The sequence below is a fragment of the Leptonychotes weddellii genome, chromosome 9 (genome assembly GCF_054177405.1).
Source record: "Leptonychotes weddellii isolate Sample4059 chromosome 9, ASM5417740v2, whole genome shotgun sequence".
In the NCBI taxonomy this organism is placed as follows: Eukaryota; Metazoa; Chordata; class Mammalia; order Carnivora; family Phocidae; genus Leptonychotes; species Leptonychotes weddellii.
The window spans coordinates 112,347,064-112,365,839 of record NC_138377.1 but is presented as its reverse complement, the minus strand read 5'-3'; the positions used below and the strand labels follow the sequence as shown (position 1 = coordinate 112,365,839).

General features: G+C 50.2%; 1 protein-coding gene across 4 annotated transcripts in view; it reads right to left on the bottom strand.

Annotated features, from left to right (window-relative positions):
- The window catches only part of FAM169B (Protein), a 256,991-nt gene that overhangs the window by 159,704 nt on the left and 78,511 nt on the right, over positions 1 to 18,776 (bottom strand). For 2 of the 4 annotated variants that reach the window (XM_081831587.1, XM_081831588.1), the window contains exon 9: positions 14,553 to 17,356. The exons of 1 other annotated variant lie outside the window; for it this stretch is intronic. In XM_081831587.1, coding sequence (XP_081687713.1) covers positions 17,171 to 17,356 — 186 coding nt within the window. In that variant the 3' untranslated portion in view covers positions 14,553 to 17,170. Of the gene's footprint in view, positions 1 to 14,552; positions 17,357 to 18,776 lie in introns of those variants that run through there. One more of the 4 variants, XM_081831590.1, reaches the window with a different exon arrangement.

The window sequence follows — 18,776 nt, the reverse complement described above, 5'->3', positions numbered from 1 at the left end:
CCCAAAGCTCTAAGAGAGAAGTTTGAAAAGATGTCAGAACAGGTAAAATGGGAAAGTGAAATTACAGATGAGTTAGCCCCGGGGCAGGAAGCAAAGGAGGGGCCAGGCAGAGCAGTGAGGTGAAGGGGTGCCACTCCCTGAGATGGGACCACCTCAGGGGCACTGTTCACACCACTGTTTCTTGCACGTGGACGTCTTGCTCCCTCCCTTAGGCTCCCTTGCCCTCACCTGGTCTTGCCCCCTGCACCTGTGGCCCGGCTTCTCTTCTTGAGAAGCCTAATTCTAAAACCAGAGCCTCGCCCATGCCTCCTGGCGGCCTTAGCTGCTTGAGCGCTTTCTTTTCAGCCTCTCTGATGGACTCAAAGCTGTGCCCTGTGGGGGCTCACCTGGTTTTCTCCAGCAGCCCCAGGGCTTGGGGAGCTGATCTGGGGGGGAGAGGAGGTGAGGATGCCAGTGGAGCGATGCACCCCCAGAGCACCGGGGCCCTCTGCTTCTTCTACTTCCAGTGAGAGGAGACAAATCTCAAGACGTCCCAACAGGGGCAGCCCCCTCAGTCTGGACACAGCTTCCAGGGACGGCTTTTAGGGGCCGCCCTTCTTCAGGTGTGGCCTGACTCAGACCCTCTGTGCCTCTGTTTCCTCACCTGGTAATCTGGTACGGGACGGTCCCGCGGTCGTGGGGTGTGGCGAGGATCGCACGAATTACTTCTTTTAGAACAGTGTCCAGCACGCAGAAAGCATCCCGCGAAGACCCTTGGTTCCAACCACAGCATCGTCTCTGCTGCTGCTGTACCTTCCAAGGAGGCTGCCAAGTGCAGGGGTGCTAGGAGCCGTGGCCCTCTGCTACCCAGAACTCCACGTGTGTCTCACGCCCCGCCAGGCCCTGAGACTGACGCTGCCTCCAACCTTCGGCTGGCCCTAAAGCCAGGACCAGCCTGGTGCCCCGCCAACGCCCACAGGCCCACGCATTCACGTGCCCTCGCCTGATAGCCTCAAACCCAGCAGAAAGCTATGCCTCTCTGGAGGCCTTCTGCAGGTCCCCTGCCAATCTGCGCGGGGTTTCCTTTTACTCCTGTCACCGCTAAAATGATGCACAGATACACAAAAGAACAAGAGGGATGCAATCAGATTAGAGGCTTTTCCGGGGAAGAAAACAGCCTGCCACCACTTTTATGAGCACTCCTCCGCCGACGGATATTAGGGCCTGTGACCTGAACTATGCCACCCCAAGGGGCTAGGGCTGGGAGCCCGGGGGGGTGGGGGGGGGGGAGGCATGCAGTGGATGAGAGGGAGACTTGTAAAGTCCTAAAGAGCTTTCCAGCTACAATCCCACAGTCAGCATTCCCCCTGGCCAAAGCCTCCTGGCTGCATATCATTTCCTGAACATCTTAGTGAAATAGGCCTCGGCTCACAATGGCACGTTGTTATTTCACTTCGGGGACTCTGGTGGAACCGGGGAAGCTGGGAGGCGTGCCGGCGCGCAGCCCGCAGGAAAGTGCAACAGCGCCATCTAGTGGCCGCATCGGGCAGCTGCGGAGGTCCGCTCGCCGAGACCCGGCTTTCATTCCAGGGAAAACGTGGCCCGCCCCATCCGTGGTCCCAGAGCCGTGACGCGGCCTCCCGAGCTTCTGAGATAACAAGATCGGCTACCGCTGCCACGTCGGTAAGAGACGTAAAAGCCAAAACGTGTACAGGGGGGTTGACCTATTCGACCTGGATGTTGATGAGGGACCCAAAAGGGAAGCGGCACAGGATTCCTGGGACTCCCGGGTGCATGGAACCCGGTGCGGGGCCTCTCGGGTCTCAGGGCCTCCTGCCAGGGCTAAAGCCAGCCAGCACCGAGTGCCTGTCTGCCTGGCCTGCGGGTTAGCAAAGCTGCTACGGAAAGGCCTCCTCCTCAAAGAGAGGAAGGCTGTGTTCTTTGGGGAAGAGACACCTCAAAGGGGCACAGGTTCTCAGACCTGAGTGCGCATCAGTGTCACCTGGAGGCTTTGTTAACACAAGGATTCCTGGGCCACAGCCAAGGCTCTGACTTGTAGGTCTGGGGTGGGGCCTGAGAATCTGCATTTCTATCACGTTCTTGGTTACATTGATGGTGCTCATCTAGGGCCCCACTCTGAGACCCGCTGCTTAAGCCTAATAGTTTTTTGTTTGGTTGGTGTTTTTTTGTTGTTTTTTTTTAAGCCTCATAGTTATTTAGGCTGGACTGCTTCTCCCTAAACATTTGGAAAGCACCCCTGGTCTGCACTTATCTTACCCCAGTTACACTGGCATCGTTCCAGGACCTCAGTCTGGCAACTCTCTTAGGAAAAGCCAGGGAGGGACTTGGAGGACAAGGAGGAGGAGATAAGATGGAGCTGAACGCTGGGGCTCTCTTTCCCACTCCCACGCCATCACAGGTTGGAATCCACCAGGAGACAAGGTCAGACCCAGCGCCAGGCCTGCTGATCCCGCGAAGACCCTTGGTTCCAACCACAGCATCGAGCAGGACAACGAGGTCAGTATACCTACCATCCACACTCACGGAGGGACAGCTTTACATCATCTCTGCAAAGTTAATGTTCGTGTGCTTTCCACAACCTTCACAGAAAGACTCGTACTGAGGCCATTCCATGATTGAGATGTATTAACACAAATGCGAAGCTTCTGCACTGCTACAACAAGCGTGATTCCTTGACAGGACCGTATTCTCAGCCTACAATTTTGAGCTTGCAGGCTTTGCCTGACACCCAGGCCAATAAGCTAGCACGTGTCCAGCCAATCAGAAGTGTGCAGTGCTCTTGGTACTAGCCTATCACATTCTGTCCAATCAGACCACAAGGGTATTTAGCCAATCAGAAGTGAGCACTGTCCTGAGTCCCATCCCCATCATATACAAGCCAATCACAACACAAAAGTTTCCAACCAATCAGAAGTAGAGCACTGCTCCGCGCCCACCTTCACAGCCAGTCAGACCGCCGATAAATTCACCCAAGGTGAATTCACCAAGTGATTAATAGGTTGAACCCTGCCCACCAAAATCTACAACATTGTTTATACCTGTTCTGTTAAGAACTGGGTCTCAGTTGATGTGGCTCTTAACTGCATCAAAGATCAATTGAAAAGGTGATTTGCCTGTAACTGGGAACTAAGTATTCGTTACAAATGTTTGCCCGTGACAAAACTGTATATAAGCTGGAGAAAAGCTAACACCCTCAGAGTTGACTTATCCATTAACACAGCATGCACTCTGCCTAGGGCTCAAGGAAATATTTTATTTTAAAATAATAAAGAAAAAAAAAGAATAAACTCTGTCCTGGGTTAGATTCATCTTTATACTAACAGAATAGCGAAATATAATTTTTTTTTTTAATGGAGAAAGGGGCCCACAGAGGCAAAAGTGCAAACGCCCATGGAAGTCACACATTGAGCAAATGGGCAGAATTAGATTGTCCTAAAGGCCAGTAACAGCTCTAACCATCTGTAGTTGTGTGTAACCTCTTTGCCTTCCATTATTACAAAAGACAGAGTAAATTGGAGAAAAAAGAATATCAGTCTGGACTCTTGGTTTCAAGTTAAAAAAAAAGAAAAAACCTCAAACTGGCTTAGGCAAAAGAGAGAGACTGCTATTGCTTGAAAAATCTAGGGGAAGGTCTAGCTTCAGGTGCAGCTGGATCCAGGGACTCCATCAAAGCCACTAGGATTTGGTGCATCCCCATCTCTCAGCTCCAGTTCCATTTTCTGGCCCTCCCTTGCAGCCACAAGATGACAATAGTCTCTCCATGCTCACTTCCCACTAGCTTCTTTTCAGGCAGCTTAGACTCATCCTGTCTTGACCAACGCATGCTCTGCCTGGCCTTGGTTGGGGTCACCTGCCCCACTCAAACCTCAAGGCAGAACAGCCAACGTGACAACCCAACGGCACATGCCTTACAGGTGAGAAGTCCCTGCATACATCAGCATATGGGATCACCCAACAAACCCTGGGGCCCAGGATCTCATTATCCCCGTTTCACAGATGAGGAGACTGAGGCCCTGACAGGTTAAAAGGCTCATCCAAGATCACCTACCCGGAAAGTGGAAGAACCAGAACACAAAGCAAATCTCCAGACTCCGGATGTGTTTGGCCACCTGACTACCATCTCCTTGCAGTCTAAGAATCGAGGAGAGAAAAGTATCACAGACCCAAGAGAGGTACGGGGGAAGAAAACAGCAAGATGCGAAAATCCCTAACAAACTTTTACCAGCGCCCTTGCTGATCAGTTCACTGCTGTAAGTTTAAGAGACATCCTTCCAGGTCAAGTCTTTTTGCTGTTTTCCAACCTCCGTCATACCCACATCACTCCTGCAGTGTTGCCAGGTGTCCTATTACCGACTTATTTTTCTTAAGTCAACTTACCTATTCTACTTACAAAAATGGGTTTTAAACATCCTATCACAACTGTAAATCAAAACAGTAACATCCTTCCACAAATGAAGACTCCTTTCAAAATCAACCCAGAGTGATTCAAAGTGGTCATCTGCACACCACTCAACATCACCCCACATCCCAGGCGGGGTAGGGTCCACGGGCTCTCTTTGGGGAACCCGAGCTAGCTGGTCACACCAGAACACAAGCAATCACTGTGCTATTCTGCTAAGGTCCTCTCCAGTGTGCCCACCACATCCCACGCACTCTGGGGTCCAGGGGAGGGAAGTGAGAGCCCACTGGAACAGGAGGCATGGACGGCAGGCCCCAAATGTGGCCAAAGCACCGCTAGCTTAGGGCTCGGTCCTCTTCCCTCCATCCCAAGGCTGCTGGGTCTGCCGCAGCATCCGTGATAGCTAATTTTATGCGTCAACTTGACTGGCTCACAGGGTGCCCAGGAATTTGGCTATTATTTTGGGGTGTGTTTGTGAGGGGGTTTCCAGATGAGATTAGCAATTGGATCAGTAGACTGAGTTAAGAAGATGGAGGATGGCCCTCCCCAATTATTGGGCATCATCCTAATCCACCAAGGGCCTGAATAGAACAAAAAAGTAGAAAAAGTGAGCTCTCATTCATTCTCTCTCTCTTCCTCCCTCCCTACCTCCCTGATTGCATGAGCTGAGATCTCAGTCTTCTCCCCTTTGACGGGGACTTACACCCTCATCACTCCTGGTTCTCAGCCCTTCAGACCCAGACTGGAATTTATACCAACTTTCCTGGGCCTCCGGCTTGAAAATGGCAGATCCTGGGACTTCTCAGCCTCCATAATTGCATGAGCCAATTCCTTATAATAAATCTCTTCTTAGAGATGGACAGGTTGGTAGGTAGGTAGGTAGATGGAGAGGTAAATACTTCATTAGTTCTCTTTCTCTGGAGAGCCCTGACTAATACAGCACCTTTAGTCTCCTACCCTCACTGAGGCAAGACGTTATTCAGGAGCCACAAGACACTCGGTGGTTTCCAGCATGCTCTTACCTGGCCATTTAGTCACCTCAGGTCCCCAACTTACTTCCTCCATGATTATTTCTGTGATGCTCTGGGTGGAGGAGACCAAGGCAGCCCCAGGGTGAGCCACGGCCATACCTGCATCTTTGCCTACAGTCACTTGGACAACCTAAACAGATGTATGGTAGTGTAAGTTTCTGCAGAGAGTCAGGGAGAGCCTTTAGAGCACCCACAGGGAGCCCCTCACTCTATGGAGATGGAAGCCTGCCCAAGTCCCCCAACCGGGGGGTGGACAGATATGAGTTAGGTCACAATCCCCTGACTCTTAATACAATTTTCTCCCTTACTCGATCAAGAATATTCCCACTCCAAATTAAACTGGGTCAGCTAAGGTTCCTAGCTCCAAGGACAGAGGGTACAAACCCCTCAAAGGAACAATCTAGAAAATGGGGCCAGACTGATGAAAGAGAAGGGGAGAAGCAAGGCCAAATCACAGTTGTATGGTGACCTGTCTCTAGGTATGTGGTCCCCCCAGCGTTTCCTGAACCCCTCTCTCCCAGGGGAGAATACTGAGGGGCCAGCAGAGCTGAGAGGGAGCATGGGGGCAGGGGCCTGGAAGGAGGAGCCACCAAGGCGCCTGGGATCTGCGTTCCTCCCCTGCGAGCTTTGCTCCTTGATCAGTCAATGCACCCTCCCCGGGGAAGCTGGGTTTGGGCCTCCTGGGACCCCCTGCAGTGGTACACAGAAGGAAGGGAATGTGCTGAGTAAAAAAAATATAATGCTAGCGAATGCCAAAAATGAGTCTGGCTGAGAGAGTCCTGCCCTGGGGGGCACCTTTAAAGAGACAGAATTGAAATCAGGATCTTGAAGAGCTATCTGCACCCCCTTGTTTACTGCAGCATTACTAATAACCACGACATGGAAACCAAGAGCCCGCCCACAGATGAACAGGGAAAGGACATATGGAATATGCATGCAATGGAATATTATTCAGCCTTAAAAAGGGAAATCCTATGATCTGCAGCAACACGGATGAAACTGGAGGACATTCTGCTGAGTGAAAGAAGCTGGACACAGAAGGATAAATACTGCAGGATTCCACGTATATGTGGCATCTAAAATAATCAAACTCCTAGAAGCAAAGAATTGAATGCTGGTTACCAGGGACTGGGGGAGGGGCCAGTGACATGACATGAGTAAGTTCTAGAGATCTAACGTACAGCAGAGCACCTCCAGTCAACTATACTGTATTATACGCTTAAAACCAGTGAAGAGGGTAGATCTCATGTAGGTGTTTTTACACCAACATAAGGGACACAGGAAACTTTTGGAGGTGACAGATCAGTCCATTACCCAGATATCGTGGTGATGGTTGCACAAGTGCGTGCATATGGACAAACGCATCAAATTGTACGCACTAAATACATGCAGCTTCTTATGTGTGTGCTATACCTCAATAAAGCTGTTTTTAAAAGAGAACTGGGGCGCTTGGGTGGCTCAGTCAGTTAAGCATCCGTCAATTCAGGTCATGATCCTGGGGTCCTGGGATAGAGCCCCGCATCGCTCTTCTTCCTCTTCCCTCTTCCTCTCCCCCTCCCGTTTGGGCTCCCTCTGTTTCTCTCTCTCTCTCCCTCTCTCTAACAAATAAAATCTTTAAAACGAGAGGGAGGGGCGCCTGGGTGGCTCAGTTGGTTAGGCGACTGCCTTCGGCTCAGGTCATGATCCTGGAGTCCCGGGATCGAGTCCCGCAAGCGGGGAGCCTGCTTCTCCCTCTGACCCTCCCCCCTCTCATGTACTCTCTCTCTCATTCTCGCTCTCTCACATAAATAAATAAATCTTTAAAAATAAAAAAATAAAAATAAAAAAATAAATAAATAAAACGAGAGGGAGAACCAAAGGGAACAATTCCCCATTTCCCTACATCCCAATGCTGATGGGGAGGATGGGGGCCACACAAACAGGTGGAAGAAAACCAAGAAGGCACGGTTCCCTCGACCAGCAGCACGCCTGCTTCCCTTTCGAGACCGCATCACCAAAGCACTCAGCCCATGCGGGATCTGGGGAGGAGGCGAGGACTCCCACTTTACCCAGCAGCAAAGGGAGGCAGGGTGCACTGCGGTGTGTTGGAAGCCCCACGTCTTTATTTTTGCATTGGCAAGCCCATAGGGTTAATGAAGAAATGGGGAAATTTGAAACCTGTCTACACTCTTGGACTCACAATGAAAGCTAAACATTTTTTCCTTTCAAAAACACATCAACGAAACAGATTCACAGAAGCAAGTATGTGCAGTCTGCACTCCTGTTTCTTTAACTTATAAAGCTCGGTGTTCCCAACTACAACTAAAGATGCCCCCCTGGCCAGGCTGGGCCTCTTTGGTTTCTGCAGGAAAGCCGGTGGGCGTCCACTGCCCTGGGACACCCCGCTTGGGTCTGTGGTCCTGGGCTGAGCAGGCTTTGGTTTGTGCAAGGCTGCCATCGTGTGGCCGCTGCGGGTATTCTCACAAAACTGCCCAGAGGGAGAGGTGCACGCTCTCTGCAAGTCTAGATTAGGATCACCCATCTACTGCCACCAGCCAGAATGGGGGCTGGAGACATAGATTAAGAGGAAAATCAAGTTCTAATGTTGCCATACAGGGCTGAGTCTTCTCCAGAGCACTTCCCGGGCCCTACTATGGACTTCAACTCTAGGCACACAGTGATTTCTGCAGTAAACGAGGAAGAACTTTCTCACCAGTCAGGACATTACGGAGGACCAAGATGTGAAGCAACCCCAAGCACCCACCTGGTCTCTGCTGGGTTATCCTGCAAGCCCCACCCCAGCCTTGGAGCTGCACACAGTCCCAGGGGGGTTCCTTGAATCCTCCTTGTGCAGGAACTGGACCAGCACAAAACAAGCACTCAATCCATAGCACTTTGTTTTTTTTAACATTTTTATTTATTTATTTGACAGAGAGAGGGAGAGAGAGAGAGTACAAGCAGAGGGAGTAGTAGAGGGAGAAGCAGGCTCCCCACTGAGCAGGGAGACCAACTTGGGGCTCAATCTCAGGACCCTGAGATCATGACCCAAGCCGAAGGCAGACACCTAACCGACTGAGCCACCCAAGTGCCCCTCAATAGCACTTTGAAGTCTTCATCCTGGTCTCCTCAAGGCCTGAGCTCTCAGCTTGCTCCAAAGCCAGAACTGAACAAGGCTGAGGCTGACTGAGCCGGCAGCCACCCAGGATTTGAGAGCTAACGGCATCTGTCAGTCTGGGGCAAGGTTTCTCAATCTTGGCGTGACATCTCAGGCCGGGTAATTCTTGAAGTTACGAGGGCTGCCTTGGTGTTTTAGGATGCTGAGCGGCACCCCTGGCTTCTATTCGCTCGATCCAGTTCACTCCTCACCTGACTGTGACAGCTGAAAATGTCTCCGGACATGGTCAAATGTCGCTGGGGGTTCTCATCAGCACCAGTCAAGATCCACTGTCTGGGGGTATACTCATTTCCTACTGCCTCTACTAACAAATTACTACACATGCACTAGCCTAAAACAACATGGATTTATTACACAGTTCTGGAAGTCAGAAGTCCTAAGGGGTCTCCCTGAGCTAAAACCAAGGCATCCACAGGGCTGTGTTACTTCTCGAGGCTCCAGGGGAGAATCTGCTTCCTTGCTTTGTCCAGGTTCCAGAAGTTACCTGTACTCCTTGGCGCATGGCCCTTTCCTCCAATTTCAAAACGTGCCAATGGTTGGTGGAGTCTTTCTCATAGCACATCCCCCTAAGGATGTCTTTTGTAGTCAACCTCCCTCTGCCTCCCTCATTTAAGGGCCCAGGTGATACACTGGGCCCATCCAGATAATGCAAGAGAATCTCCCCATTTTGAGATCCCTGGAAAGTCCTGTTTACCATGTAAGGGAATATATCACAGATTCTGGGGAGTCGAACATGGACATCTTGGGGGGGTCATTATTCACCCTACCACAAGGGAGTACAAACGTGACTGGCCCCAGCTAGTGAATGAGTCCCACAGCCAGTGAATGGTGGGGACACACACTTGCTGGGAAGGACAACAGCGTCTGGGTCCTAAACCCCTGGTGTACCCCCAAACAAATCTCTTCTGTAAACTGATTTGGGCCCTTGAGCTGCCCCTTCATTTCACTGATGAGGACCCTGGGTTTCCTGGAAGAGAAGTGGTCATTCCAGGTCCCACTGGAGTGAGGGGCCAGGCTGGAGCCAGGCCCCATGCTCTTTTCAGTCCTGGGACACAAATCCTGGTTACCACCCACTCCCAAAGGCAAACATTTCTAACTGTGGGATTTCAAGCTGTGCACCAGGCCTGTGAGAGAGAAACGGTGGCCCCCTGCTGCTGACAGCCCACATCCCACAGGAGGCTCAAAGACTGTGGGGCTGGGCCAAGGAGCCTGCTCCGCCTGAGGGATGTGATGTGGACCAGTGTGGGGACCCTAACTCTGCCAGGCATTCATAGTATGCACTCAGGGTTTGGCTCTGTGCCCCATATGACGACACAGAACATCACTGAAGGGTGTGGAAAAGAAATGACCAGGTAATTGGCTTTGGAGTCTGAAAAGCCAGACTCATTTGGGCAGGGATGGGAGGGGATGAAAGAAACGCTCAGATTTGGGGGCTCCAGAATGGAAAGGAGGTATGCCCCATCCCAGCCTGGAGTTCCCAGAGAAGGAAAGGCCCCAAAGAACAGCCTGAGCCCCAGGCTATGGGAGCTACATGGGGGTGCCAGGGCCCACTCCACATCAAAGCCACAATGTCCCCAGTGGAAAGCAAATGATTTCCCATGTGGCCAGGAGCAGCAAGACCTGTGTTGTGAGGAAACCTGCAGGCTTCAGCATCACCACCCAGCGGGGACCAGGCGAAGCATCAGCAGATGCTAGTGGGGCTGCAGGGCCAGAGTCCAGGTGTTGGAGGCCACCAGTGCAGCCCTTGATGGCCACCTGGTTGGGTCCCTGAGACCAGAGACTCTGACAAGACAACTGTACACATGAGCTGGTACCAGTGTGGGCAGGACAGATCCAGGCCAAGAGGCGATGCCCCCTCCTCGCCAAGGCCCCTGTCCCGGGCAGCCCCAGCAATGAATGCCCACTTAGGGCGGCCGGAAAAGGCCCGAGTTCCACCCACAGTGTTACACTTAAGTATGTTCCTTATAGGATTTCCTTGTGTAGCTTATGTGGATTTAATTTATACAAATCTTTTTTTAAAGATTTTATTTATTTGAGAGAGAGAGAGAGTGCACAAGGAGGGGGAGCGGGAGAGGGAGAAGCAGACTCCCCAATGAGCAGGGAGCCCAATGCAGGGCTCCATCCCAGGATCCTGAGATCATGACCTGAGCCGAAGCACACTCTTAACCAACTGAGCCACCGAGGTGTCTAATTTATGCAAATTTTCTAAAGTTATTTTACAAATATAATACACACATTTGGCCATATATATATATGTGTGTGTGTGTATATATGTATGTATATATATGAATATATATACACACACACACATACATATACACACACACATATATATATATATACACACACACATTCGATGACATGCTTTTGCCTGCTCTGTTGGTAACCCGAGAATCCAGCAAACATTCCCCAAATCAAGCAAGTGTAGAACCAAGAAGGAATAATAACCAACCAAGCCCATTCACTGAGCCAGGAAGACCACAAAAATGCACCCAAGGCCACGCCCTCCAATCCCATGAAATTCGAAGAGTCCGAGCACCCTAGGACCAAAGGAGCCATCTGCTCGGTATGCACCTCATACAGCCTCCGTGAGCTGTCCACCAGCGAGTAGGTGCCACAAGTCGGGGGCAATGAAGGCCATGAGAGTTCGCAAGCTCTGCAGCTCATCTGCACACTGCCAAGGGTCACTGTTGGAGAGGTGACCTTCTAGAAAGCCTGAAGAACACATTCAGGGAAGCCTTTCAGTTGCCGGGCCGTTTGTAGGAATTTTCCTACAGGACAGTCTTTCTGAGAAGGTCTCATTTGATGCTGCAAATGACAGAAAGCCCAGTTCCCTGGATGTTTGGTTGGGTGCTGGGCTTGCAGACCCTCCGTGAGTGTTGCTGTGGTTTCCAGCTCTTTTCTCTTGCTTGGCCATGGTGACATGTTGTGCCCTGTGTAAAATGGTGGAGGTAGAAGGGGGATGAGGAAGGTGGCCAAGGAATTTCATGGCTTCTCAACATGGAAACCCAGACACCTAACTTCAAAACTTCCAGATGCTGACCATCTCTCCCTAGAAAGAGAACTAAATCAAAATCAAAACTTTTAGAATGCTTCTTGCAGAAAATAGGTATTTTAGAAATTGTCTCATAATCTGTTGGGTCCCTAAGGTTTCTGCAAGTAGTCAACCAGTTGGATTTCTTTCTTCCTCATGCCGAAGGGCATGTTCTCAAAGACTTCCTGGAACAAAATATCTGATGCTAAGATAGCCTAAAACCCTACTCCCCAAAAGAAAATGTTTGAGGCCCCAGTACATAACAGTGAATGTCCATCACCACTGCCCGACCCCGAATCCATGAGGCAAGCTTCTGCAAGACCACGGATTCCCAACATCCTCTGCCCACCTCACATCTGGTTTTTCCCACTTAGCATAATGTGTTTAAGGTTTATCCATGGTGTAGAATGTACCAGTACTTCATTCCTTTTTATAGCTAAATAATATTCCATTGTATGGATATACTACATTTTGTTTATCCATTTACCAACGGATGGGCTTTGTGTCTGATTTCAGTTTTGGCTATTATCAATAATGCTGCTTTAAACATCTGTGTACACGTTTTTTGGCCACAGTTCTTCGGTTCTCTTGGTTACGTACCCAGAAGGAAATTTCTGGATCATATGGTAAACTTGGGGTGGAACAACACGCAAGGCAATGCACCTCTCGCAGGACATGAGCCTGGGATCCAGAGATGGGTTTCTTCTAAGTAATGACTCCTTTGTGGATTTTTCTTTTTTTTTTTTTTTTTTTTTTTAATTTTATTTATCTATTTGACAGAGAGAGACATAGCAAGAGCAGGAACACAAGCAGGGGGAGTGGGAGAGGAAGAAGCAGGCTTCCCGCAGAGCAGGGAGCCCAATGTGGGACTCGATCCCAGGATCCTGGGATCATGACCCAAGCCGAAGGCAGATGCTTAACGACTGAGCCACCCAGGCACCCTGGATTTTTCTATAATCATTGTATAATCAAAAAACTTTCTCCGCAGTAACTCCCTTTAGACGGACTGCATTTATAAGACACAATCATTACTGCAACACCAAAGGCACAAGCAACCAAAGAAAAGTAGATAAACTGCATCATCAAAATTCAAAATGCTGCACCTCAAATGACACCATCAAGAAAGCGAAGAGACAACCCACAGTATAGGAGAAATTCTCTGCAAACAACACATGTGATGAGAGACTTGATTCTAAAATATATAAAGAACTGCTACAACTCAATAATAAAGACAACCCAATGAAGAAATGGGTAAAGGATCTGAGTAGACATTTCTCCAAAGAAGACATAAAAGGAGCCAGCAAGTACAGGAAAAGGTGCTCCACGTCATCAGTCATCAGGGAAATGCACATGAAAACCACAATGGGATACCAGCTCTCAAGCACTAGGATGGAGGCTATCAGCAAAAAGATGACTAGCATCAAGCGCTGGCTGGGATCGGAGAAAATGGAACCCTCACACATTGCTGGAGGGAACGTAAAATGGTGCAATCACTTCAAAAAATAATTGGGCAGCTCCTCAAAAAGTTAAAACATAGAGTTACCTTATGACCCAGAAACTCCACTGTTGGGTATATACCCAAGAGAACTGAATATGTCCACATCAAGACTTGTGCATGAATGTTCATAGCAGCATTATTGGTAATAGCCAAGAAATCAATCTAAAAGTCCATTAATTGGGGGCGCCTAGGTGGCTCAGTCAGTTAAGCATCCGACTCTTGATTTCAGCTCAGGTCATGATCTCAGGGTGGTGAGGTCAAGCCCCATGTCAGGCTCTGCACTTAGAGGGGAATCTGCTTGGGATTCTCTCTCTCCCTCTCCCTCTGCCTCTCCCCAAGCTCACTCACACAAACTCTCTCTAAAATAAATAAGTCTTTGTAAAAAATAAAAGTCCATTAATTGGTAAACAGATACGTAAGCAAAATGCAGTATATCCATACAATGGAATGTTATTCAGCTATAAAAAGGAACAAAGAGGGAAGGAAAAATAAAATAAGATGAAATCAGAGAGGGAGACAAACCATAAGAGACTCTTAACTACAGGAAACAAACTGAGGGCTGCTGGAGGGGAGGTAGATGGGAGGCTGGGACAACTGGGTGATGGGCATTAAGGAGGGCACGTGATGGAATGAGCACTGGGAGTTACATGCAACTGATGAATCACTAACCTGCACCTCTGAAACTAGTAATACACTATATGTTATTTAATTGAATTTAAATTTTAAAAAAGGAACAAAGTACTGATACAAGCTACAATGTGAATGAACCTTAAAAACACCATGCCAGAGGCACCTGGGTGGCTCAGTCGGCTAAGCGTCCAACTCTTGGTTTCGGCTCATGTCATGATCTCATGGTCCTGAGATCAGAGTCTGCTTGTCCCTCTCCCTCTGCTTCTCCTCCACTTTCTCTCTCTCTCATAAATTAAAAATCTTTTTAAAAAAATCCTTAAAAAAAATTATGCCAAGGCAAAAAAGCCAGATGGAAATGACCACACATAGTATAATTCTACTTGTACATGTCTAGAACAGACAAATCTATAGAGAGAGAAAGATTTGTGGTTGCCTTGGGCTAAGGGTGGGTGGAAAGGGAGAGACTGCTAACAGGTACAGGGTTTCTTTTTGGGGTACTGATTGTGGTGTTGATTGCACAACTCTGTCAATATACTAAAAACCATGGAATTGTATACTTCAAATGAAATTAACTTTATGGTTTGTAAATTACTGATTTAACAAAAACTACAAAACACATATGCGCACACACACATGCTTTATGGGCATTCCCCATACAAGCTTCACAGAAGGGAACACTGCACAGGGCCCCAGACCCAACTGGTCTGTGTCACTGGCTGGAGAGGGGGTTGCTTGGAGCTCCAGTGTGTTTCCTTCTAACTCTGCAGCGTTTGTCTTTACATCTTTAAATGAACAACACCAACACATCAGTTCTTCTCCCTTGGGAGGATGCTTTTATTGAACAGTAACTTCATCAAACCCCTGAGACATTTTTGTCGGTTCATTTCCATGTAAACACAAAGCACCAGCCATTCACCTGAACAGTGCCAAGTTCACAGAACCCACCGAGTCACACATTAAAGGCCATGTCTGCCATTACACATGGAGCACCCGCTGGTTGCAGAGCCCACTTTTATGGTCTGTGCCTCATTCACGAGGGGCCCACGTGCACTGGGGGACCTCACGAGGTCTCCGTACAGAGGTCTAAACTCTACTTCTTTCCACTGGACTCTTCCCTCTTTCTAATGGGTGAAAGACAACAACTCCAGGGGAACACTCTAGAAGAGACTGTTCCAGAGAGAAGAGTTTGAGTCCAGTAAACACATTTCACTTACCTATATATCCCCAGTGCCCAGCACAGTGCTCAGTCCTCAGCAAGCATGCTGAGTATTTGTTGTACATCAGGACGGATGGATGGAGAGATGGATGGATGGAGAGATAAACAAATGGGCAGATGTGAGCACATGGATGGACTGACAGGTAGGTAGGCAGATAGATGGACAACTGGATCGATGGATGGATAGATGTCAGAAGGACAGACGGACAGACAGGTGGGTAGATGGATAAATGAATGGAAGGACGAACAGATGATCAGATGGGTGGACGGACAGATGTGGACAGATGGACAGTTGAGTCCATCAAATAAATGGATGGGCAGATGAATGGACAAATGTGGACTGATGGATGGAAAGACAAGTGGGTAGATGGATGGATGGATGGACTGACAGCTGGGTGGATGGGTGGGTGGACAGACAGATGGATGAGTAAATAAGTAACAGAGGTCCCATCAGATATGCCCTCTGACCACTCAGGGAAATAGCAGTATCTTGCCAGCATATGGTGCTGGTGGTCTCCTCCCTATCCCAAAGCTCCAGGATGGGCTTTACTACACCCCTAAAGAGCTGAAACTGTTCTTCCATCCATCTCCAGGGTCTACCCACATTGGAACAGAAGGAAGGTGTCACCCCTCACCCCTGAGGTGATCTGTTACCATTCATTCCCCACAGTTACTGAGGACCAGCTCTACACAGCTACTGAGGACACAAGGGGCAACTGAGCAGGCCCAGGGCTGACCCTGCTGGTGGCTCACGGGAGTCACAGCCGAGTGCCCAGTGCTTTGAGGCCATGTGGGAAGGGGAGAAACAGCTGGTCAGGAAGGGACATCAAAGCTGAGACTAGATGTGTGAGCAGGAGTCAGCCTGATGTGTGTGTGTGTGCACGCGCGCTCACAGGTGGGGGGGGGAGAGAGACAGAGAAGGACAGAGAGAGAAAGAGAGACAGAAGGACAGAGGGAGGGAGGGAGGGAAAGGCACATGCCCAGGGCAGAGCGAGTGCATGAGTGCTGACCCCAAAGCAAGAGCACAAGTGTGTCTGAGGACAGGAAAGCCCAGGCAGCCGGGATACAGAAGGCAAGGCCGACTCTGCTCAAGGCAGAGTCATCAGGGCCCCAGGTGCTCCAAAGACAGTGATAAAGCCTCAGAGGGGTGTACCCAGTGGTAAGATCAGATGTGCATTCACCCACAAGTAGGGGCTGGGACGGGGCTGCCTGCCCCAAGACGACCCAGCCAGCCCCCGCCGGTTGGAAGGTTAAGAACCCAACTGACCATCAGTGAGGCCTGGCCAGCTGCAGAGAAAGGCCTACGGCAGTTTCCAGGGAGCAGGCTCTGGGGCCGCAGGAAGCAGCCTGCACCGCGCCTTACCCTGTGGAAGGCCTGCCTCGTCTGTCCTCACCGGGGTCTTACAGGCAGGGTCCTCAGCTCAGCTCCGAATCCACAAGCACATGCCCCGAGCAGGGGGTGACAGTGGCTGAGGAGGGAAGGAGCATCACAATCGCCTTGACCAGTACAAGCCTTTCCCCTCACGGCGCCGTAGGCTGGAGGGCCAGCAGCACAAAGCCCCTCTGGTGGCTTCCCCTCTGAATGAAGTGACGGCTAAGATCCTGATGCCCGCCTGGAGCCCACTCGGCCAGATGCGGGCGAGGCGCCAACGAACTGTGTGCCTCAGGCAGTCCGGGCCACCGCCCTCGTCACGGAAGCTTCTCTGGAAAAGAACTGTGTCTCCCCTAGAAACCCCTCTGGTGCCTGTGGTCTCCCAGTGACATCTGGCTGGTGGGGGCAAACCTGAGACAGAGTTCTGCAGCGCAGACCACAATGGGTGTGGCCCTTCTCGGAGTTTCCTTGCACTCAAGAAAGAGGCATATTCCAGTGGTTCCAGTACAGTCTTTACGAATTCATCCCGAGTAACAGAAACCGTATTAAGTTTACAAACACGATTCTGGGATCTGAGCTCAGGAAAACAGCGGCCTGCATAGCTCTCTGTGCTTGAGGGATGAAGCACTTTCTTAGGCTTTCTATCACCTGAACCCACAAAACAAGCCTGAGGTGGGTGGGGTCTGTGCCGTCCCTTTCTCCTCAAAGGACAGCACAGCAAGGGCAGAAGCCAGCTCCCAGGCACACGAGCAGGGAGTGACAGAAGCAGCTCTCACACCCCTGTCCCCTGGGGCCCAGGCAGGCCTCTCGACGAGATTCGGGTTTGCCTCTGAGAGTCAGGAGCTGGGCCCCAGGTGCTTCTGCTGGGACCCCCAGGCCAGCCCCGCATCCACTGCAGTTCTCTTGGCCTCCTTACCCTCCGGCCTGGCCCCGCAGGCTCGTCCAAGCCGCCCCGCTGCTGCTTCTTTCACTCCGCAGTCCTGACCACTCTTTGTCTCCTCCCATTCTCCATGGGTCCTCTCCTGAATCAGAAAAGATCAACAGGGGCGCCTGGGTGGCTCAGTCGTTAAGCGTCTGCCTTCGGCTCAGGTCATGATCCCAGGGTCCTGGGATCGAGCCCTGCTCAGGTCATTATCCCAGGGTCCTGGGATCGAGCCCCTAATCGGGCTCCTTGCTCAGCGGGAAGCCTGCTTCTCCTTCTCCCACTCCCCCTGCTTGTGTTCCCTCTCTCACTGTGTCTCTCTCTGTCAAGAAAAGAAAGAAAAGAAAAGGAAAAAAAAGGAAGGGAAGGGAAGGGAAGGGAAGGGAAGGGAAGGGAAGGGAAGGGAGGAAGGAAGGAAGGAAGAAAGAAAGAAAAGATCAACAAAGCTTTCCAGTGCCTGCTGTAAGGGGCCTGCCGGTGTCCTGGCCAAGCCGGGCCCTTGCACACGCTGCGTGCTCAGATTCAGGCTGGATGAGCCAGGCTCCAACACCCCGGCCAGCCACGAGGACCCCGTGTTTTGTTCATAAGATGTTCTGAGGACCAATTTACTGGTGGGAATGTATTTCCTGACAGGAACTGAAGAGCCCAGCCCATGGAGATCAGAGAAAGAGCAAAGCAAGGAAGCACTACTTTAAAAGGTGGCGCTCTTACGTCTGAGTATGTGGACCTCCCCAGACACCTGCCCCTGGGCGTGACGTCACACTGAACCTCCTGCTTCCTCTAACGGCCTTCAAGGCTTAAGAGCAAAGTCGGGGATCAGCAAAGAGGCGAAACACAATACTCTCAGTTCAGTGGCCTCGGAGGCCGTCAATGAGCCCCTTTTTCCACTGTAAACCAAGGAAAAGGAAAGCCCTCCCCTGCCAGCCTTTCTAAAACAATCCAGCACTTTCTGGGATATCTTATGCCTTCGATGTTGAGTCTTCTATCCCCGTACCATCTCCTTTCCAAAATAAGCAGTACTACTCACAAGTTGCAATTCTAAGTTCTAGAGTTTAAAATCATTAACAACTTTTTAGGACTTCAGAGCAAAGACCCTTCCGTAGCAGAAAATGAATGTTATCAGAATTACCTTGCATGGGTGACGGTCTGTCTTGGCTTCAGGAAAACACTTAATGGAATCACATCGCTTCAAAGTCTTATAAAACACTGAACAACAGAGGGGCGGAGCAAGATGGCAGAGGAGTAAGAGACCTGGATTTCCTCTCCTCTCAGGAATTCAGCTGGATAGGGATCAAACCATTCTGAACACCTACAAACCCAACAGGAGATCGAAGAAAGGAATAGCAACAACTCTCTGAACAGAAAAGCGACGACTTTCTGGAAGGTAGGACGTGCAGAGAAGTGAATCCGAGGTGATATTCGGAAGGCTAGACGGCGGGGGAGGGGCCTCCGTCGGCCGCTTCTGGCAAGTGATAGAGCCACGGAGCACAAAATCGGAACTTTTAAAAGTCTGCTCCGCT